Here is a 23,741-nt window from a genome sequence, read left to right on the forward strand (position 1 = left end):
GTGCTTGACATAGTTTTGAAGAGATTTAAGCAGGAAAACAGTTTGAAAAAAAAAGAGACTTGTTTGAAATAGTTTTGTAAAACAACATGTGGAGTTGTTCAATAGGACAATTTTGAAAAGAGAGTAGAGTAACAAGCAACAGTCCAAACACAGCACCCAAAACAGGTTCACACATAACCAAGGAACATTGGACCAAGGCAGGTTCAGCAATCACAAATAGGGGTAGTGGGATTTGGGGACACATAGATCACATAAGTAAACACATAGTTGCAGAAGCACTCGAGTATAGAATCAATAATATGCTGAGAGGTTAGAGAACTTCATATTTAACACAGAATCATGTAACTTAAGGATAACCAACTACTTTGCACAGAGAGGTTCATGCCATGAATCAGAGAAACATAAGTAAGGAAGGGCCACATTGGGGTATATTAGGAAGGGGAATAACATTTTATAAACATAATGAGTCTAAGGGAGGGTAGACATTCAGAAGCATACTGATGAAGTGATGATGTAAACATATCAATTGCACGTTGAATCAGCATAACCATAAGTGAAAACATACTAGAAACAGGATGAAATGAAGCAGTAAAAGAAACACATTGTTTTGAAACTTGAATTGAAATCAGAACATACCAGTAAAGAAGATAGTAAACACAAAGTGAGGGGGAGAGAGTGGAGTAATCAGTCTTGGCTTGCAGCCGACTGACTGAGAGCAATGCAAATAACCAGAGAAAAGAGAGCAGAAGAATGTTCTTTGTGTGAGAGAGAGTTTTTTTGAACTAATGTGTTCGTCCCTAATGAAAAAAAACGAGGGTATATATAATAGTTTGAAAGTCAGGTCCATAAGGCAAGAATCAATTGTTCAGCAATTATAGAACTACAGGATCAATTAAAGATCGAAAATCAGCTAAGTCTTCCTTAATTAAGGGAGTAATTTACCAACGGTAGAAAGTAGGTGACAAATAAGGAAAGAATTCAAATAACATAGGTACAGAGTAAACAATTAGGGCTAGGTTCATAAGGCTCTAATTAAGGAAATAATAAGAATCAATTAACAATATAGTCGGCCATGTAATAGGGCAAGAAGAAAACTAAAGGTCAAAAATCAGTAAAGAATATTACCATAGGGAATCAGTAAAGGGTATCAATCACAGAAAATTAGGGATTCAACTAGAAATAGTCCTGATTAGAGGAAATTACCACAAATTTCTGTCAATAAACAAAGTAAAAATAATATAGGCGGGAGAAGCAAAATCAGAAATCCTAATGAGCACAAGGGGGTAGAAAATCACATAGACTTAGAACATATGCATGAGAAACAGACATACGCAGAAATCAGACGAGCAAATAAGCAAAGACAGCCTCAGAACCCAGGATTAAAACCAAAAAATTAGGGTTCTTAGCATGATAAATCAGATAGAAGAGAAAAGTTTAAATAACCGTTTAAACATAGTAAGAATCATATAATAATACCAAAAAATCAGAGGGAAGTCGTTTTGAGAAGGGTTAAGAAACCCTAGTTTGAAGATGAAAAGGCGTTTTTGAAAAGTCGGAGAGATTCTTAAGAAAATAGTAAAGACAACTTCGAAAACTCTTAGATCTGATCTAAGAAGTCAAGAGCTAAAATTAAGGTTTCAGAGAGAGAGAGCCCAGATATAGAGAGATTCAGGTTTAGAAGCTATGGATCTAGCCGGAAAATAGAAAAATCTTATTCAGACAGGCCAAGGTGATCGGAGAACGACATAGAAACCATGATAGGTGAGTGATCCGTCTTCTGGTTCCCTTGGGGGCCTCAAGGCAGCAACAAACGGCATAGGAAGAGAGCCATGGAGGCTAGGGGTGGTGGTGGAACCTCCATTGTTACCAGCAAGCTAACGGCCGATGAGAGGATCTAGGTTTAGTAGAGAGGATTTTGAGAGAGATGAGAGATGTAACGGCGGAGAGGATGAGAGCAAATGAAAGGATGGGAATGATGGTTTGGGGGGGTAGTCTTTAGGTTAATTATGGTATGTGGGATCTGGACCATTGATTAGAATTGATCAACGGTCCAGATTGGACCAGGGACTGGGTCGGGTAGGATTTAGGTTTGGGCCTGGGTATTGGGCTGATTTAATTGGGGTTTTGGGGCTGGTTTAATTGGATTATAATCGAAATAAAATGGGGCTATTTGTTAATATCCAATTAAATTGAATAAAATAATTTATAAATTGGCTAATAATTATACAAAATGAATTTTATGCATAGAAAACAGTTAAAAATAATTACTTAGTATTTAAAAATACAAATAATTAATTTCCGATCAAAAATAGTATAAAATCATATGATTGGACTATAATTGCAAAGTTACTGCAATTATAGCCAAAAGATGTCAATTTGGCTAATTATAAAATAATTTTGTTTAAATAGGACCATAAATAATAAATTAAATCAAGAGATGATTTTGACATCATTTGTAATGCCATTTGTAATTATTTATGGGGAATAAAATGCTAGATAAATATAGGAAAATTATAGAAAAATACCAATTGCTATTGATGCATGATTTTGAAGGTATATATGTAATTTTAAAATATTTTGAGAAAAAATTGGGTATCAGCAGTGAGTTGAGTAGTAGATGTCTTTTAGGGTGACTCGATGAATTTGCCAAGTTGGTAACCTTGATGCTTGAATTTGATGTGTGTTTGTGCATATGGATTTTGGAGGCCGTTTGGGGAATGTGACCGTCTTCCATTCGGAGTCTGGAGCTTGCATTTCCTGTCTTGCATTTGCATTAGACAATGAATTGTTGTTTAATTGTGGTGATGTAGCTGTTGGCGTTTGATTATTGTGGCAATTTGCATTAGTATAGCCAATTCGTCCACAAAGGATGCACATCATAAAGAGACCTTCATAAAGGATTTGTTGGCGATGGATCCCAATGAATACATGAGACTTTAGTGGTTTTTCAAGTGGTACTTCGATATAGATTCGAGCATAGCGCCCTCTAGTCGTATACGACGTTCATGTATCGGTTTTAAGGAGTTTATTTCCTACTTTTTGTAGGATGTCAACATCGTAGAATTCAGTGTGCAGCTCTGGTAATTGAGACCAGATGGCAGTGTAAGTAAATTTCACGCTAGAGACTATAAACTTATGTTCCCATCTTCTTACTAAGAGGAAATGATTTAAAACAAACCACAGACCCTCATGTAATGCTTTATTCATATTTTCTTCCTTTTGATATTTGACGAAGAAGAACTCGTTCCCTCGATCAATGAGTGACACTGATTCTGTGGGTTTCCATAGCGTTTGTAGTTTTTGTTTGAGAGCTAAATGGCCCACTTTCCTTCCAAACACTTTAACTATAAGTGAGTAGTTCCAAGGGGAGTAAAGCCTTGATTTGTCTTCAGTGGAAATGGGGATGAAATTTTCTGGAGTTGGGTCCTCTACTATTTCAACCGACATGTCAAGATAGTATTGGGTACTGGAGATGGTCGGTATACACGTATTGTGATTGTGTTGTAAAGTTTGCATAAAAGATAGATTTTGGTGGGTAGCAATTGGGTTATCAATGTTCATTGAACTTATGTCAGGTGGATCAGTATTGGGAGCAGGTGGAATGTTAGTCATTTTTGATAGGTTCAAGGTGGTAGAAGAAAGAGGAGGTAGTGTAGTTTTAGTAAGAAATTGGAGTTTCTCGCTCTAGTCACACTAAATCACTCCGTCTTGGAAATTTACAATCTTCGAAAAGGAATGATGAAAATTGTGAATTGTGGTTAGAAAATACTTACATAATCGTACAAATAAGTACTTTTACATTCTTTCTCGGTCGAGTCCGTCGTACGGGGCTTGCCTAGTACGGTTTACCCTCCTATGTAGTTTATTGGCTATTATACAGAAATGAGGTGTGTGTGTGTGTGTGTGTGTATATATATATATAGAGAGAGAGAGAGAGAGAGATAAATAGCCAATGTAATTGATAATTTAGCTATTTTTATACATATTAAGGAATCAACCTTTTAGCATTATATAATAACAAAATTGATCATATTAACCTTAATTTGTTCATTGGCAATATAACAAATACTCCTAGGCTCTTTACTCCAAGGGCAACTTCTGAAAAAAAAATTTTAATTATTTCTAGATATCTAAAAAAATCAAATATTATGGACCACAAAAAGTACAAAAATTTCAATTAAAGTGGACCAGAGGAAGTAACAATTTTAGAGAAGTTATATGGTGAGTTCCAAAATGATTCCTCGTGTTAAATGTGTTCCAAATAAGAGAGTTTCTTAAATCTTAATGATGCAATTAGTTGTTCTCGTTACCTTGATCTGGTCACCTATGAGCAGATATCAATAGATATTTATGGCATTAACAGGATAAATCGCATTATTTCTATAAGTACATTATTGATCCCTTTAACCTGCCGAGGAAAGAAGAACGAATATTTATAAAAGGTAAAGCATTCTGAAATGATAATTTGCACCTATTTATATATGTCTGTATACGTAGGCATTTATGTGAAACCTTCTACTTATTTATTGCTAATAAATTTCACTCCAAATAAGAAATCTCCATGTTAAATAAATAATTTTACTACGAAGCCTTATGATTAGCAAGAACTTTCACCGACGTCTCTAAGATCATCTTTGTACTCTTTATGAATTACCGTATAATTTCTTTATTATTATTATTATTATTATTATTTTTGCATAATAATGTATTCTTTGTGTTTTAGTTTTAACTTATACTCTTTTCCCATTTTGCACGTAGTCCTTTTTATTTTCGAACGTAAGAAATTTTGGCTAATCACGAATATAGATCGTAAAATGTTGATCAAGTGAAAATATAAAAAGAAAAGGAACATACATTTTAAGAATGTAAATTAAAGAGTTCGTGTTTTGCAAAAATATTGAAGAGATTATGGATAAATCTTAAAACAAAAAATAAATAAATTAATTACTGCTAACGGTAAAGGGAACCAATATTAACGTGCAAAACACAAACAACTCCCATAGTGTTTTTTTTTTCAATGAAGCAAACGAAAAAACCCAACTCCCGTAGTTTTATTTTTATTTTATACAACTCCCTTAGTTAGATGCACGTTATCTAGGAATCAATAAGTTGGACCCTTCCATTATTAATAAATCCAATATTTAACGATAATATAATCCAAATTATAATTCTTAATTGTTGCCATATAAGCAAACACAATCATAATAATCATACTTTAATCACAATAAGCAGATATTATTATTTTCATAAAAAGTTGTTCAGATTTAAAAGGGTGTCACTGTCGGCTGTCCAAATGCCTTATTACATTAGTCAATCAACATTCTTCATTCCTCTCTCTCTCACGCGCACACACACAAAATGCAGAAATGGCCGAAGAAGAGAACACAGTATCCTCTAATTGCACTTGTCTTCTTCGTCTTTATAGTTTTCTCTATCCTCTATAATGAAAGTAACATTCAAGAAATTCATTCCAAACACACCCTCCCAAGAACTCCTCCAGGTCAGTTTGTAATTCTTAGGTATCAGCAAAATCCTTTCTTTTTGACATTTTCCTTGTTTTTTTAGCAAATTTTCTAGGTCTTTTTTGTGGGGTTTTGTATATGGTGTCTTTTTGTGCATTTTCTTGAAATTGGAATTCAGAAATAAACATATTTTTAGAACCCCTTTTTTTTTCCTTGAATAAGTTATTTCAATATTATGCTAAAGAAGAAAAAAGAACTTTGATGTTTACACTCTCCATCCCATTTTATGTGTCCTTTGTTTGATTGACAGAGGCGGAGCCAGGATTTGAAGTTTTATCGGTTCAGAATCTAATCTGTTTAAGTTGCTAGTTTCTAAATTAATAAATTGTACATATTTGATGAATTTCTTAAGACAAATACATGGTTTTGTTTCTAGCTCCGCCCTTGTTGACTGAGCACAAGTTAAGATACACAGAAAGACTTTTGAAACATGTGATCTAAAACAAGCTATAGATAAAATGAGAATTTTATAGCTGAATTATTTCTAAATATAGAAATTTATCATTCTTTTTGGGACAAACTAAAAAGAAAAGTGTTCCGCATAATTGGGACGTAGGGAGTATTTCATTTTGAATCCATCTGAGGGGATATTTGTGGTGTTGTAGTGCCTTTGGATAAATCGAGTGCTTGCCAGTCTACTGTGAAGTATAGTGGAAAGAGAGCTGAATGGGATAGCTTCAAACCGGAGATTACTGGCCGGAGAGAAATGCCGGAGACGTGTGATTATTTTTCAGGGGAATGGGTGTTTGATAATAGTTCATATCCACTGTATAAGGATTCTGATTGTCCTTATATGTCTGATCAATTGGCGTGCCACAAGCATGGTCGGCAAGATCTGGATTACCAGTACTGGAGATGGCAACCTCACCACTGCAATTTGAAGAGGTAACATTTTGATTTCCATTAATTTCTTTTCTGCTTTTGTGTAATAGCTCATTTGTAACCAATACATAAATATAGTAACATTAAATAACCAACTGAACCATTAGATGAAAGAATGTTTGATAATTTCTATTTGTCCAAGCGTTGATAGATAGAGTCACCCGGTACCTGTTCGAAAATAGCAGGTACCGAGTGGAACACTTGAGGTGCACGCAAGTTAGCTCGGACACCACTATCAATTAAAAAAATAATCAAATTATAAAATATTAAATTTGTTAATCTCACCCTATACATGTTTGAATTTTTGTATTATGGTTGTAGTAATTGTTGTGTCATGCTTATTACATTATTGACTTGTTAATGTTGATACGCAGGTGGAATGTGACTGAAATGTGGGAGAAATTAAGAGGGAAAAGACTAATGTTTGTGGGAGACTCACTGAATAGAGGACAGTGGATATCGATGGTGTGTCTTTTGCAATCTGTTATTCCAGCTGAGAAGAAGTTCATGACACCACAGGCTCACCTTTCAATATTTAGAGCAGAGGTCAAGTGAATTTTTTTTGAGTATATGATATTTAGCATTCAACTAAGTGATCTCAAACTTTATATGATGTCAAGTGCCGCTCAAATTTCAATGTATTTTGGTACATACAGATGGTGACGATTATGTTAATATAATTTAACGACTGTTACTAAATTCATGTGTTTCGCTATTGATGACAGGAATACAACGCCAGCATAGAGTTCCTTTGGGCGCCACTTCTTGTCGAATCAAATTCTGATGATCCTGTTGATCACAGACTGCCTGAGCGAATACTGCGTCCTGATTCACTTCTTAGGCATTCATCAGAGTGGATGCACGCTGATATATTAGTCTTTAATTCATATCTTTGGTGGAGACAGGGCCCTGTTAAGTTATTGTAAGTATGAACTCTAATTCGGTCATCACTTCAGCAGATATGCCAAGAACTAATATTTGAATGAAAATTTGAAACATAGAAGATAGAAAAGAGGACTGATTGCTTTATCTCTGCCGTTTTATCTCGGTTGGATTGACGTATTTCATACTTCTTGAAATTGCAAACTTTCAGCTCAAGGAACGATTAAAACTATTTATATCTCTAATTTATAATAAATTGTAATTTTGCAATGAAAGAAGGATTGCTTTCTTATCAGTTCCATTACTTTTTTTAGATGGAGTAGTGAAGAAAAAGGAGTTTGTGAGGAAATAGATGGGTTGGGAGGCATGGAGTTAGCTATGGAAGCCTGGGCAAAGTGGGTGGATTCCAATGTTGATCGCGTGAAGAAGGTCTTTTTTGTCACTATGTCCCCTACACATTTCACGTAAGTGAGGAGCTTTTCTTTTATTGCTAAAGCTTACCTTACGTACTTAACTACATGTTGCATGGATTTGACTGGATTTCAAAGTTCAGAATCAATTTTGATTGTTATGGATGAACAAATTAGGAGATCGGAAGCAGCAGCATGTTTTGTGTGTGTTGATTTTTGCACCTAATATTAAGTAGCTGAATTTAACATTTTTAGTTAGATTGTCAATGCCGGGTCAAAAACATTGGTGGTGAACTGAACTGATAAAAGATTTGCACCCAACATAATACTCTCATTCATTTTCCATTGTGCATTTGTTCACATGAGTTCATAAATGTCTCACCATTATTTAAAGTTGATGCCGAGTTCCTTCTTCATTTGAAATATAAATTCGTAAAATATGCTATGAGTCCATTCTTCAGGCAAAATGCTCCTGAAGAACCATAATAACTTATCTTGTGCATGAATGCTTTTCTGATTACACAATCTGAAACAGTGAGGAGCGAGGCCAAGTGACGAACTCTAATTACCCATTTAAAATAACGGCAATTTCAGTTAATTGTATAGTTTTAAGACAAGTCAGTTTCCGGAGATCCGACATGAAAGATGCTTATCTTGGTTTAGATTTATCTCCTCTGCAGTAAGAAATCGTGTTTTTATTTCTTCTTTCAACATTCAGGAAACAAGAATGGGAACCAGGAAGCGAAGGAAACTGCTACGATGAGAAGCTTCCAATAAAGAATGGAACATACTGGGGTATAGATTCTGACTTTCCCACAATGCAGATGGTTGAAAGGATACTGGCCAAGTTGGGCTCAAAGGTTAATGTTCTCAACATTACTCAGCTATCAGAATACAGGAAAGACGGCCACCCTTCCATATATCGTAAGTTTTGGGAGACGCTGACTCCTGAGAAACTAGCAGATCCTGCAAGTTACTCGGATTGCATCCATTGGTGCTTGCCAGGCGTTCCTGATGTATGGAACGAGTTGCTATTTCAATTTTTGTGAAAAGAACAGGTGCACTTTGTAAGTAATCTTTCCACTATCATTGGAGAAAAGAAAAGTTCACACCTTGAACGTAATGTACATCTCGAATGAGCACGCCCATGTTTCTACTGTTAGTATTAAAGCAAATTCTTGAACCTCAAGGTAAACCAATTACAGAGTGAAGGGATGATGCTTCTTTCTTTTGAGTTCACTTTGATAGCAAGTACCCGTTGAAATAGTTAATATATGTTCAAACTAGCGGATGTCAGCCTTACAGAAAAAAATCGTTCTTCTGTTTTGCTCGAAATTTTGTTTAAATGAGTGTATACAATGAATCACAGTTGGGAAATTCAAATTAGAGTGTATGAACTTCGTGAAGGGTATCAAAAGCTCCCTAGCAGCAATTCAATTCAGTAAATTGAGGTTTGAGAGCTTAGCCAAAAGCCACAAGCCAAATGAGGGAATTCTAGACCTGCAGTAAGAGCATTCTTAAGCTCCCGTTTGGCCATAGGTTTTGGCCTCAAAACATTTTTTGTTTATGAAATATGATCATATTTTGGGGAAAAAAATCAAAAAATTTCAAGATCCCAGTGAAAATTTTTCTTCCACTCACTAAACTTCATCTTTTCTTCAAATAAAATGCATGTCCAAACGTAATTTCAACTTTCAAAAGTTATTTTTCAACACAACTTCAAAAACTCTTTTTTCAAGTTTTAAAATCTATGTCAAACGCTAGCTTAGTATTGTCTAATCTTCTAATATGTTTAGTACGCTTAATTAAGATTGTAAACGTGATTAAGCTACTCTTTCCAATACTTTAGCATTGAACTTGGGAATATTTAGCTAGCGTTTGGCCATAGATTCCAAATTTGTTTTGAAAAATCTGATTTGGATGAAGTTTGATTTGAAGATGAAAATGTATTTGGCCATATGTTTTCAAAACATATTTTCCAAATTTATTTTGGAAAAATATGTATATTATTAGTGTTTGTAAAAATTTTGGCCCAAAACTAGCTTTTGAGTTGGTTTTGGGATTTGAGATTTGGGATTTCGCCAAAATATAGGCAAAATCTATGGCCAAATATGTGTTTATCAAATAAAACCCAAGTTTATTTTGGCAAAATCTATGCACAAACGGGTCCTTAGATTGGCCCCTGAAGTTTGGAGTGAGTTGTGCAATTATCCACTGAAGTACTTGTATTACCAACAAACACCACCATAAACGGGCAGTTGAAGTCTTGAAGAGGTATTAAGAGATTTTCTAGAGATACATGTAGACATCGAAATTTTAAAGGATCAATCCAAATCCTAAATTAAAGATACTACAGGACTCTTGAAATCCTTGGAGTCTATTAGGGTTTCTTGGAGGTTACTCTACCCTAAAACCCCAACTCATACCTATATAAAGGGATACATATTCCCTTGAAGAGGCGTCTCAAAATCCCATAAACTCTTGGGATATTCACAAAGAGATCAAAATATGCCCGGATGCTTCTTAACAATCAAATTGTTCAAGAAGCTAGAGATCAAATACATCCCAGGAGGTTTGCATCATCTTACATTCGAGAAATACTCGAATCACGGAGATAATCAAGAGAGAAGAATCAAGGGAGAAACAGAATTGTACACACAATTGATTAGTAAAAATACTTTTCTCTTATTTTGTGATTGGAGTTTATTTTTCATATGTTGAAAATTAGTTATAAATAAATTGGCACACCCGGTAGGACCAGTTCTGCCCTTCATCTCTTCCTCTTGTAAATCAAAAATTCAAAGTTTCAAAACCATTTGGTGCGATGGTCGAGTACTTCAAGTCTCGTCTTAAAGTTTCGACAAACCTTGAAGTAGAGGGCATTTGTAGACATCGAAATTTTAAAGGATAAATCTAAATTCTAAATTAAAGATACTATAGGACTCTTGAAATCCTAGGAGTCTATTAGGATTTTTTGGAGGTTACACTACCCTAAACCCTAACTCACACCTATATAAAGGGATGCATATTCCCTTGAAGAGACGTCTCAAAATCCCATAAACTCTTGGGATATTCACAAAGAAATCAAAATATGGTCGGATGCTTCTTAACAATCAAATAACTCAAGAAGTTGGAGATCAAATATATCCCTAGAAGGTCTGCATCATCCTACATTCGAGAAATACATGGCTTCAGCCCTCGAATCACGGAGATAATCAGGAGAGAAGAATCAAGGGAGAAACAGAATTGTACTCACAATTGATTAGTAAAAATATTTTTCTCTTATTTTGTGATTGCAGTTTATTTTTCATATGTTGAAAATTAGTTATAAACAATACAGTTTAAGAAATATATATATATATATATATATATATATATATATATATTGTATATATATGTATTTCCTTACGTTATATACAAAAATATACAAATTTTATATACTTTTGCGGTTACGGAATATAAATAATTTCGGCAATGGGCTAAAAGTGATCTTCCCTTTTTTTTTTACACTGTGAGACGAAATGATCAAGATCATTTCGTCTGACAAGGTGGGTTGCTCTAATGGTAAGCACCCTCCACTTCTAACCAAGAGGTTCTGAGTTCGAGTCACCCCAAGAGCAAGGTGGGAGTTCTTGTAGGGAAGGATACCGAGGGTCTATTGGAAACAGCGTAGGGGTAAGGTCTGCGTACATACTAATTTTCCCAGACCCCAGTTGTGAGTTATACTAGGTTGTTGTTGTTGTTGTAGATACGAAACGATCAAGATATGGAGATGGGTCAAGCAAATTCTTAGTACTAGGAATTATGAACCGGTTTGCAAAATGAATTAATCATGAAGGTACATTTGAACACTTCAAAATCCAAAAATGAAATATGACTCTTTACAGAATGCAGAAACTTATTGAAATTCAAAGTACAACGGAAAGATATATCCCTACCGATCGAATATCCAATTTAAGTCTCTAATTTTTCGTGTGCTCAAAGTCAAAACATTGATTCGTTAATTCGTTTAACCTAAAACCGAACTAATTATAATTAAATAATAGATCATAATTCTTTATAGCAAATATATTAAATAGTACATGAAAAATTGTTTAAAAAAAGGAGAAAATGGTACAAAATAACATACTCCATCCGTTTCAATTTATGTGAACTCATTTGGCTCTGTACGGAGTTTAAGAAAAGAGAGAAGACTTTTGAATTTGTAGTACAAAATGAAGCACATATATTTTGTGTGACTATATTATTTTTAAATAAGAAAAAAAATTATTTTTTTTGCACGAACTAAAAAAGAAAATAGATTCGATAACTCCAAACGAAAAGAGGGAGTACAATATATAATAATCTAAATAACAACGTTTGGCGCCCTAAGTGTCGGTACAGTATAATGCTAGGAAAGATATTTATTTGTGAACTCCCATTCCAGCCGTTAATTCAGTTGATAGCCAAAAGAAAACTGATATTCACCCTTTCTTATCCTTCCCCACGTACCAGATTTCACCTCCTTCTTCTATCCAAAATATTTTTTTCCTCTCCCAAATAAGCAACAATGGCGTCTGCTCTTTACCACCAAAATAATCCCTTATTTCATCAAAACAATTATAATTACAATTATTTCTGTTACTCTACTTTTCTTCCACTAAAGAATAATAATACTAACTACTCAGCTCGACTGCGTAATACACTAATCAAATCTTCTAGGGATAAAAACCGTACTGTCATATCCGAAACTTCTATCGATAATTCCAATTCTGATTTGGGAGAAAATCGGGTCAAGAGTCCGGATCCTGACCTAGGACCCGATTCGGACCTTCCATCCTCGTCATCGTTGTTGGATTCAGTCTCTTCCCTACTGTATATCTTCATCACACGTCTCTTTGTTTTTTAGCAGTATTGTTTTTATTTTTTATTTTTTATGTTTGTGTTTTTTTTCCCCTCTCCTGATTTGTGTTTTGGGTTATTAATTCCCAGGGAAGAGCTGAAATTTGATGGAATTGGATGGGAGATTATGTCCATTGCGTTGCCTGCTGCGTTAGCTCTTGCTGCTGACCCCATTACTTCACTTGTTGATACTGCATTTGTTGGACATTTAGGTACTCTTATAGTATCCCCTCTTTGTTGTGGTTTACTTCACTTGTCTTATTACTTGTTTGATTTTATGTGATGTAGTTATTAGGGTCATGATGAAAGTTGTATGTGTTTTACCCATTATTTACAACAACTACGCCTCAGTTCCAAACAAGTTGAGGTCAGCTTTATGAATCTTTACTGACCATGTTTCTCCATTTAAATTCATTTCAGGCCAACAAATGTAAAGCAAAGTGTAAATCAATTTACCTTTGCATAAATTTATAGCGAGTTCAAGTATTGTATAAGTGGGTCCTAACTAAAGTTTAATTAGAAGAGTGGGTCCCACTTTAAGAAAAATAGGTATTCTACTGAGATGGCTGAAAAAACCAGGAGGGAAGAAAATTTTGAAATGATGAAGTACAATATTCTAGTCCATGTATGTCTTACTTATGTATGCATATGTTTTGCAGGGTCAGTTGAACTGGCAGCAGTAGGCATTTCGGTATCAATTTTCAATCTCATCTCGAAATTATTCAATGTTCCTTTGCTCAACGTCACAACTTCTTTTGTTGCTGAAGAGCAGGCATTAATTGCTAAAGGTGACAGTGGTCTTTTGTCAAAGCATCTACTTCTAATTTATCAAACATTCTGCATTTACCCGATATGAGTTATATTTTTTTTTTCCTTAAACTAGGTCGCTCACCTGATTCACAAAGAAAAATCCTACTTCCTTCAGTATCAACTTCTTTGCTGCTTGCTCTTGGCCTTGGCATTGCTGAAGCTGTTGGACTTTCTTTTGGCTCCGGTTTCCTAATGAATACCATGGGTATATCTGTTGTATGTCTTAATTTGGAAAACAAATTTATTTTCTAGCATGAGGGCTTAATTCTTCTCTTCCAATTTCCAAGTCGTAAGTTATTGGGGGCATTTTTTGTTCGGCCAGTATATCTTGGAGAATGACATAGTGACAATCAGATCTCAGAGATGCCACTTGGATTTATGCTTCCCCTATTCCTTTGCATTAGTATAAAGCCCATGTGTCTTGATGTTTGCTGAAGATCTTCAATGTAAATCTATTTGGGATTGTTGATATATTGCAGGATTCACCAATGCGTGTACCAGCTGAGCAATTCCTTACGATGCGGGCCTTTGGAGCTCCACCAATTGTAATAGCGCTTGCTGCTCAAGGAACATTTCGTGGATTTAAGGACACAAAAACTCCTTTATATGCTGTTGGCAAGTATCAAAGATATCCAAATACTTCTCTAATCTACATAAAGCAAAGGCCAAGTGCAATCTGTCCTGACATCTTGTGTCTAATATCATGTTTCATAAATATTATTTATGGATTGTTGGATAGATAACTGTTTCAAGCTGTTCATTGCTATTTGGATATTGACTTCACGAGCTCATTGGGAAAGTTGAGATGGAAATATTTTGTTGATATGGACCACTCTTTTAGTTGAGCTAAATGCTGTTTATTAAACCTCGATATATAGTAATCTTTCATGCATAAGTACTGTTCCAAACATATGGGCGGGTAGGCACTGCTTTAGATGTTGACTTTATGTGATTTTATTCATCTTGATGAAGTAGGGATAAGATCCAACATTTATCAAAGACTTGTCTAGCTTAGTAAGCTATAGAAAACAACTCTTGAGAATGCTACTTCTTGTGAGATGTGCTAGAGTATGGCTTTATATTAACAAACTATTGTCTTCGCTTGATGGCATATCTCCCCCCTCCCCCCCCCCCAGTATGGTCTGCTAAATGCGGCTCTTTTTTTGTTATGTCCCAAACATTTAAGTATAATCCTTCCTTAACGCTTCTACTTATGTATCTGACAAAGAACAGTTCTGGATTGTCAGGAGCTGGTAACTTGCTAAATGCGTTGTTGTCTCCAATTTTGATATTTCCCTTTGGTCTTGGTATCAGTGGGGCTGCAACTGCTGCTGTGATATCTGAGTATGTTGGTGATGCGGTAAACCTTTACTTTGTACATGATATAACTTCCTATCCACTGTCTCTATCTTATTTTTTGTTTGATCTACATTTTTACCAGATACTTGTCTGCGTTTATCCTTATGTGGAAGTTAAACGAAAAAGTGCTTCTTATTGCTCCAGACGTTGATGTGGGAAGATTTGCTCAGTATCTTAAATCTGGTACTTTCTTGGAAACTGTCAAAACGACACCTGAAATCAGGATATCGTTTGTAGTTATTAAAGAAAATTTTGATGAAAAGGCTCCCATTTTGTGTGGATAATGTGTTTGACACGATATTCAAATATGTCCAACTGAATCTCCTCTAGCATTAGCAGCAGCTAGTGAAACTTGAAATCGGTATTCAAATATGTCCAACTGAATCTCCTCTAGCATTAGCAGCAGCTAGTGAAACTTGAAATCGGTATATCTGCATATAAATCTATGAATAGTTGAAGATGAATACTTCAAATGAGAAAATGATTGAAGGTGTGAATATGATTTCATTCAAATTTGAAGATTGAGTAATGGGAGAATGACGAAGGTACAGTAAATTAAGTTTTAAAAAAAACTATAATGATTTAATCTATCCCATGATACTTCATAAATACAATCTCTTGCCCTTTAATGAAACTAACTACTTTTATAGATTCTTTAGATCTGTTTCAAGAAAAAATGTAGATTGAAAGGATTACTTATACCAAACATATAAAGTAGCATTTGGTCTTTGGGCGACTGCAGAATTTTTTATTGTCTGAACTCTGAACCCGTGGAAAGATAATTAAGAGTTTCTCTTGCGCACTTTATTAGAACACATCAAAATGCTCTAGCGTATTCAAAATGAAAAGATCGAACCTATCTTAGGTTAAGTTTGTTCTTTTCTTTTCCAGGTTCCCTTCTAATAGGGAGGACTTTAGCACTTCTAATTACCACTACGCTATCAACAGCAATGGCAGCACGAGAGGGCCCCGTTCCTATGGCTGGTCATCAGATCTGTGTTCAAGTTTGGCTAGCTGTATCATTGCTAACTGATGCCTTGGCACTTGCTGGACAGGTGAACATACTTTGACTAAACTATTTGTTTTCTCTGCCATCATTTCTGGCTTTATTGAATAATTTTCAGAGAAGTTTTTAGCAGCTCTGTTTTTACGTCTCAGTGAAAGCCAAATACCATTCAATTTTATTAGTGATTAGGACTTCAATTTTGCTTCCCTGTAACAGATGGAACTACATCATATAACTCTTGAATCGCTTCTTTTAATTTCTTATTTCTTTTTGGTTTTCACTTACCCATGAAGTCACAGGCTTTTCTTTAACTGAAGTTCCCAACGGGGTCATATTTAGACAATTTCCATTGAATTATTTCCTGCAATCTTTAGTTATGAAATAGCAGTTTAGTCTTTCGTTGCATTTTTGATTGCATTCTTATTCTGTTGATTTTTAGGCTCTCCTTGCCAGTGGAGTTTCTCAAGGTAATTATGGCCAAGCACGAGAAGTGGTTTATAAAGTTCTACAGGTAACTTGGGTGCCTACTCCAGTACTCTTTATTAATTCTCAACCGTGATTACTGACTCAGCTTTTAAGAGAAAGCATTAAGAACAGAATATTGACTTGCTACATCTTTTACTCTTCATGTGAATTATGTCAGATTGGTGCATTGACAGGAGTCACCTTGGGTTTTAGCTTGTTTGTTGGTTTTGAAGCGCTCTCCGGCTTATTCAGCTCAGATTCTGAAGTCCTGGAAATTGCCAGATATGGTACTCTGGTATGAAAGTCTTATCCAGATCTCTCAGCATTTTTTCTGGTGGATTTTGAACCCCAAATCTGTAGCATGTTCCCCAAAGTTGACATATATTCATGTTAGACTACAATTCCTGCTATGCACCAGCTAGGTAATTTCTTTATCATGAAATAGTTTTGGTCATTTAGAAGTAATTATACAGCTGTCATTTCTAACCTTGTATAAAGTTGTCGGGTTCATTATCTGGATTAACTTGATATTTGAATGATAAACTACTCATTCTTTTCTTATTAATATGATTTGTTGGACAGTTTGTTGCTGGATCTCAGCCAATAAATGCCATTGCCTTCGTTCTTGATGGGCTCTATTATGGTGTTTCAGACTTCGAATTTGCGGCATATTCTATGGTAAGCATTATTGCACATTTCTGCACCTTTTTCAGAAATAGTATTCTGAACTGCAAAACCAGAAATTGAGCCAGAGTAGATTCGAAGTGAGAGTGCAATGGTGTAAACTCTTGCCAAGCACCTACTAATGTTTAGATATGTACACTTAGTTTTTGCTTTAATTGAATTTCTATTAGCGCCAGCGGCAAATTAAAAGCAAAACTGTTAGCAGAGTCTATATGGTTCGATGAGGTGAACAGAATGTTGAACAAAAAGAAATCTTTACATGATATTTGTTTTTCTGGTTAGGCTTTTGCTTTTTCAGTAACACTATGTAAGAAGCCGCCTGGAAGGAAACGTCTAGAGAAGAGTTAAAAAAGGATCAAGCAATAAGTTGTCCTGGAAGCTGATTATGCATATCAATGAATTATTGTCCCAACTCCCAATGTTGGTTGCTACATGTTCTAGGATCTTTGCTACAAATGAATAATGTAAAGTCTAGAACATACATTTCAATTTGAGTTGGCTGGCTTTTAGCCAATCAGTGAGATGCTGCTTGAACATTCTTGAATTGGTGTATCTAATTGAATGTGATCCAAGGAGCAATTGGGAGGAAAAAGATGGTGGATTTGGAGTGTGTCCTACATTATGACCAACAAGATAAATAATGTAAGATTATGTTCTTTCCTTCTGATTCAGCTTCCTATATTTGTCAAACAGTTTCTGATTGGACTAGTCTCCTCAATCTTCTTACTTGTGGCTGCGCCATCATTTGGTCTTCCTGGAGTCTGGGCAGGGCTTTTTCTCTTCATGACTTTGCGTGTTGTAGCTGGATTTGTGAGGTAAATCTGTGTCTATCTCTTTCGTCAACCTTAGAGAGAATTTTGGTAATTTTACAAATTGAACTAAGTTGAATTTTATCACAAGTGCTGTCTTAGTTTTTTTTTTTTTTTTAAAGTTAGTTAATGAAGTGGCATAGTCTTAGTCAGTTGCTTAATTTGTAATGAATAGTAAAAGGCCTTTGTTTTACCATTTTGACTGTATTTAGTCATCATTTGGAAGTTGTAGGTTGAATCAAAGCCTCAGATTTCTGTATATTTCTAGAAAGACAAAGAAAAAGTAATGGCTTTTGATTGGTTTATTTGATTTTTGTCCTCGAGTGTTTGAGTCATAATATTCCACTTGCAGCAAGGTAAACAAAATCTACTTCAGTAGTGCAGCTACAATTAGCTTTAAGAACTCTCATATGGCCGAGTTACTGGGGTTATGCTTCGAAGTCACCATGAAATGGAAAATGGTCTAAATCGTTATTTTGACAAGTACTTGTGAATAGCAGGTTACAAACAAGAGATGGACCATGGAAATTTCTTCGGTCGGATATGGAAGAGGATGGTGTCTGACTTTCAATGAACAAGTGATTGACTATCTATAAATGGTCGGAAAAGTCAATTAGGCTTATGCTAAGAATGGAGTGAATTGCTGATCATACCTTATACAGGCTTTTTGCAGATCTTGACAAAATTGAACTCCTGAAAACTGGAAGACCATTCTATAGTACAGGCATGTTGATTTCATCAGTCTCTTTGGCCTCTACTTAGGGGCTGATGATTTACGTTTGAGAATGCTATTGTGGAGGTTTCAAGAACAACCATCCCTTTCAAAAACCTATGATCAAGCGACATCATCTCACTGACCATTAGAAATGTCTAGCAAAACTCCAACTTGGAAAAGTTTCCTTTCCTTTCTCCATTTTGTAAAATAATTCATAGAGAGAAGGCTATGGAATCGGCCAAGTGATACTTGTAAAGTTGAACAGCTTATTTGACGCATACAATTGTATACTAATGTAAAAGAGTATCATTCTTCATGTACTCTTTCTTTCTGGATAAGTTTGCCCTGCATTCTCATTCTTCAAGATTTTGTTATTTCCTCTTTTGTTGTTGAGACAGCGTTTGTAAGCTCCAAAATCTGCGCAAACAAATGGGCTGAAATTACCAATTTCAGAACCCAAATCAGTAGCTACACCAACATGCAATAGGAGGAATAGTGATTTCATTTGAAGTTCTAGTCCAGCTTTATGTTTTTTTTTTTTTCTTGTAGTATTGAAGTAAAATATACAGAAACAATGCAGGCTTAATTTTATTTTATTTTGTTTTTCTACTGAGAAGCCACAGTCCCTTTACTGGATTGCAGATGTTCTGGATGTGAGAGATCCCTAAATACCATCTAGGTTTAGAGGCGATGTTCTTGTTGGGTGTATACATGGTTAGGAAGATTCATACAGCCGACCTCAACTTGTTTGTTTGGGATTGCGGCATTCTTGTAGTATTCTTGCCTAGTGAAAGAACTAAAATAGAATCTACATAATCTTACATGGCACATGATAAAAGGCACATTAAAACCAGTAGCCATCCAACTCATCTACTTTGTCCCTTTAAGGTGTAGCGCACAATTTTCTAAAACAAAAGGTGGTGGGGTTTCATTTTTCAGAATACAAAATTTCTTTTTGCTCTTCCTCCTCTAGGCATCTTCTTTCCCAGGCTATTGACTTCTGAAATATTCTAACCGACCATGTTAACAAGGTCAAAGGAAAAATATCAAAATGCAAACCATGTGCGATATTACTGAGAAAGATTGATGAGAATAAAGTGCAAGATTGAGATTCCTCTTTGAAACACTAATCCTAGAGAGATTCTTTTAATGTGTTATTTCTCTCTAAAGGGCTTACTTTTGCCTTCCCAATTTGTTCTTAAAACTTTAACCTTGTTTTAAATATTTCACCAAATAAAACGATTCATTTTGAAAGATTACACATAAGACATGACCGAATTATCTCAAGTGACATTTTCTCATTTATTCCTCTAGTTTTGGTATTTGTACATTCCGTCAAAAATGATCATTGATTTTGTACGATAAAAATATCCACCGTAGAATTTGTGTTTCTGATGTGAACTATTCTTGTATTCCCAAGTAAAAATGCTAGTCTCATGTCTATTTCATAGAAGAGGTATACGAGACAGACAAGTTGTACAACATTATTGTTGTACCTTAATCCTTTATTTTCAAATATGTTGGTATAAAGATGATCGAGACAATGAGAAGACAGACAAAGGTGTGGCAAGAAAAATGTGTTGACTATACATATATAATGGAAACCATAAATAACTTTAATTTATGGGGAAAATGGACCACGAAAGCACCATAACAAGTGGTATAACATTATTGTTGATTCTCAATCTTCTATTTTCACATAGAATGTTTCAAAATTAACTTCAGTAAAATGCCCGTCCTTTTTCTTTTTATTTTTTTAATCCCACTCTATTTCACCTAATAAGATTCACAATATAAACATTTGATATACATAGCAGGAATTTAAACAGTTATATATTTTTCCATTACCTTAATGCTCTTTTCCCTTCCTTTTTTATCTCCCGGAGCAGCCACTCTAGAAGATCTAGTGGTATACTTCAGTAATGTCATCATTCACAGACCCACCTGATTGTGTCTTTTTCCTGTATAATCATTTTTTCTCTAGGCAAAGGATTTAAAAAAAAAAAAAAAAAAAAAAAAAGTGGGGAGGGGGGTGTTGTGTTCAGCCCACTGTTACGAGTTGTCCTGATTTTATTATCATATTTGGTTTTCCTATCTCTTGAAGGAAAGGGCAACATGTTTATTATAAATCTCCCATATTTTGCTAGTTTTTTTTCTTGTAGGAAAAGGTTTGGAGTTCTATAAATTGAAGATACGTCCTTCTCATTCAGTAGCATCCACAATGTATCCATATGGGGTTTGAGAGTCTTTTTTAGGGGAAGAACTTTACGGGACAAGTGTTAGTGTGTCACTTGTGCGTGTTTGCCTCTTCGTGAGGTTGTTCTCTCGATATTTTGTACTCTCTTTTTATATAGTGGATTGCTCATCTCCGCCATGGACATAGGTCAAGTTGACCGAACCACGTTAAATGTTTGTGTCTCTTTTGGTATATTTCTCTTTGTTGCATGATTTATCATCGTTCAAGGTTTGTTTTGCTAGCTTCCGCATGACACCTGATTATTTCGGTCCTAACACCCACTGCCCAGTGCTTAAAACATACCATGTTCAGGCAAGCAGGGTTATGGGACGGGCCTATCCAAGAGTGTGTGATGTAAGCAACCTACTGAATGCAAGATAAGTGGAAGGACCCTGGTGCAGCCTACACAAGAGTATTTATATAGTGTAAGCAGCCTACCCTAGTCAAGAATAACCAATTGATTTCACGGCTCAAACCCATTACCTTTAAGTCACATGGAGATAATTTTATCGTTGTTTCAAGGCTTCCTTTCTGGCTAGATATAACATACAGCGTTCAGGCAGGGTTAGGGGAATGGCCCATCCAAGGGTGTGTGATGTAATTAGGTAGCCTACTGAACGCAAGGTTAGGGGAAGGGCCTATCCAGTAGGGTATGGTGTAAGTAGCATACCCTGATGCAAGGGCCACAATTGATTTTATGGCTCGAAATCGTAACCTTTAAGGTCACATGAAGATAATTTTACCGTTACTCCAAGGTTTTCTTTCTCGCTAGGCAAAGGATATTGGCCAATAATATGGTTGTACAATTGGTTTGGGAAATATTTTGCCTAAAAGAAAAGGGATTAACTAAGAGTTGCAAGATTTCATTTTAAAAAACACTTAATTAATTAATTGAAATTTAGATCTTATCTTCTCATAAAGTTATAGTTAGACTTAAGCGCGATATGAGCTTTTTACTGTTTTGAGTCAGAGTAAAGTCGAGCTTACAATTTAGTCAAGTATGAGCTTAGTGCGAAGTGACTCTTTTCTAGTACTATTAGCAATGCCTCTAGGATGTTCTCATTTACTGTTTACAAAAGTTGAAAGTAATTAAATTAAAATACAATTTAAAAGAAAATTTAATTTGAATTGACTTTTATAATAATGATTAGACAAACTATATAATAAAGGCGTCATGAATATTAAGTTAACGAAAATGATAATTTAACTTTAACTTCTTCTTTTACAAAATTAAATTCAAATAAACTAATCGATAAAGAAAAATATATAATCGACTGCTTCAGTTTATTTTTTATTTTTTTTTGGTAATAGCTTAAGTTTAAAATTGAATTCGTGGGATTGAATTTCATAGAATTAGTTTAAATTAAAACCTAATTGTAGTGTGCTTATATTAAATGAATTTTTGGACTCGTAAGCTAAATCAACAATAAATTTAATGTTTTCTACTACATTGAATCTCATTAGAACGGCAGTATGATAAACAAAATATTCCGCGCTCGTGCAAGATCTGAAGAAGAGACGCACCCAAGGGGTGTGATGTACACGACATACCCTAATGCAAATTAAATATTAGTGGTTATTTTCACTGCTCGAACCCATGACATATAAATCATACGGGGACAAATTTACCATTGCTCCAAGGTTCCCATCTGGTCATAGTACCAGACCATGAAAAAATTACTTTTTCTTTACATAATTTAAAGAGATCTCTCTCCATGTCTAACGTTGTAACACTAACTTCGTTTCTAATGTACAATATTATATTTACTTTCCTTACTTTGATTTTTTTAACAATTGTTTTAACCTACTTATCATAAACACATATATTTAATCTAATTTACCCTTTTCTAATATTATAATCACTCTTTAATATATACTAATATCGTAGTAATTAAAGATATCAATATAGTATTTCAAAAATATTTCTAGAATAAATATATAAAAAAAATTAAACTCTTCAAATGCCAATGAACACACACAGAAAAATGGTGCTATCGTTCTAAAACCAATTACGAATACAGTAATTTGTTATGCAATTTTCTTTTAGTTTATTTGATACGCAAATCTGGAACTTGTATTAAAATAATAGCAGCACATACACATTTATAATCAGTTAATGACCATAATTAAGGACAACAGTTATATGAGTCTTTAAAAGCAATTAAGAAGGACAAAATATAAAGAAATTGCCAGCAAGAATCATTACCGAATCGGTACTAACCACTCAGCTTTTATCAATAAGGACTGACTTGAAAAATTAATGCAGAATCAAAAGATTTGGATACTCTAGAATAACTTTCAAAGTACACATCCCTAAAATCAATTATAACGAGAAAAATATTGAAAAATAAATTGGTCATATTATAAATTTTTTGCACTATGATAAGTAATTTAAAAGAATTTCTTACAAAAAGATAAAAGCAATGAAGGCTAGTGTAATACTATAAGCACAACGAAAGTTAGTGTTATGAAGTCAAATCTACGTTAGGTTTCCAAGGCTCTTTTTTTTTTTTTTTTTAATTTATAACTTGTACTTTTTGGCAATGAGAATCACGAGGTTTCAAGTTTAAATTTTAGTGGAGAATAAGGATAAAAATATGGAGTAAGTGATTTCCTTCCATCTCAAACTTTGGAGGATATATAGACCGGTGCCTATGCTTAGTGGCGATGACGAAACTAGAAATTTTACAGGAGTGTCCAAATAAATAAAAAAACTAATAGACAAAAATATTAAGGGAGTCAACATATAGTATATACACAATGTTTTTTGGCGTAATGACTTTCTGGCCACTTAAACTCGTAGGGCTTTTGAAAGCCGATACATAAACTTTGGATTTTTCCATTTGAACACTCAAACTTGACAAAATAAGTACTAATAAACACATCCACCGGAGCGTGTATACCAATTGCGCTGACATATACAACACATTATTCTAAGCTATTTATTTGTGGGACCCATTTTTAAATACAAAATCAGAAAGAAAAAAAAAGTTACAAATACAAAAAAAGAAAAAACCATGAAACATACCCAGTATTAATCTGTACTCAACCACCCCTTCTTCCTCGTCCACCCTCCTCCC

At 34.6% G+C, this 23,741-nt stretch overlaps 2 protein-coding genes across 4 annotated transcripts; both read left to right on the forward strand.

Annotated features, from left to right (window-relative positions):
- Positions 1–5,295: 5,295 nt before the first annotated feature.
- On the forward strand, positions 5,296–8,935 carry LOC104231561 (protein trichome birefringence-like 35). The gene is made up of 6 exons (XM_009784575.2): positions 5,296–5,500; positions 6,128–6,407; positions 6,779–6,950; positions 7,130–7,326; positions 7,601–7,750; positions 8,415–8,935. Exons 1-6 carry the CDS (start codon positions 5,359–5,361, stop codon positions 8,743–8,745), a joined length of 1,272 nt encoding a protein of 423 aa, XP_009782877.1. The 5' UTR covers positions 5,296–5,358; the 3' UTR covers positions 8,746–8,935.
- Positions 8,936–12,107: 3,172 nt separating this feature from the next.
- Positions 12,108–18,763, forward strand: LOC104231562 (protein DETOXIFICATION 44, chloroplastic). Of its 3 annotated transcripts, none has more exons than XR_011404399.1 (13): positions 12,108–12,550; positions 12,668–12,789; positions 13,237–13,365; positions 13,461–13,603; positions 13,867–14,002; positions 14,635–14,731; positions 14,829–14,929; positions 15,638–15,801; positions 16,192–16,263; positions 16,396–16,512; positions 16,800–16,895; positions 17,184–17,543; positions 17,611–17,700. XR_011404399.1 is itself a non-coding variant. In XM_009784576.2 (13 exons), the coding sequence occupies exons 1-13, from the start codon at positions 12,246–12,248 to the stop codon at positions 18,272–18,274; spliced, it is 1,668 nt and encodes a 555-aa protein (XP_009782878.1). In that variant the 5' UTR covers positions 12,111–12,245; the 3' UTR covers positions 18,275–18,763. The 3 variants fall into 3 exon arrangements, 1 of the variants encoding a protein (XP_009782878.1); XM_009784576.2 differs by lacking the exon at positions 17,184–17,543 and adding an exon at positions 18,211–18,763 and having other exon boundaries at positions 12,111–12,550; positions 17,595–17,716; XR_712105.2 differs by lacking the exons at positions 17,184–17,543; positions 17,611–17,700 and having other exon boundaries at positions 12,109–12,550; positions 16,396–16,639; positions 16,800–16,885.
- The last annotated feature ends 4,978 nt before the right edge of the window (positions 18,764–23,741 follow it).

The sequence above is a fragment of the Nicotiana sylvestris genome, chromosome 12 (assembly GCF_000393655.2).
Source record: "Nicotiana sylvestris chromosome 12, ASM39365v2, whole genome shotgun sequence".
Taxonomy (NCBI): domain Eukaryota; kingdom Viridiplantae; phylum Streptophyta; class Magnoliopsida; order Solanales; family Solanaceae; genus Nicotiana; species Nicotiana sylvestris.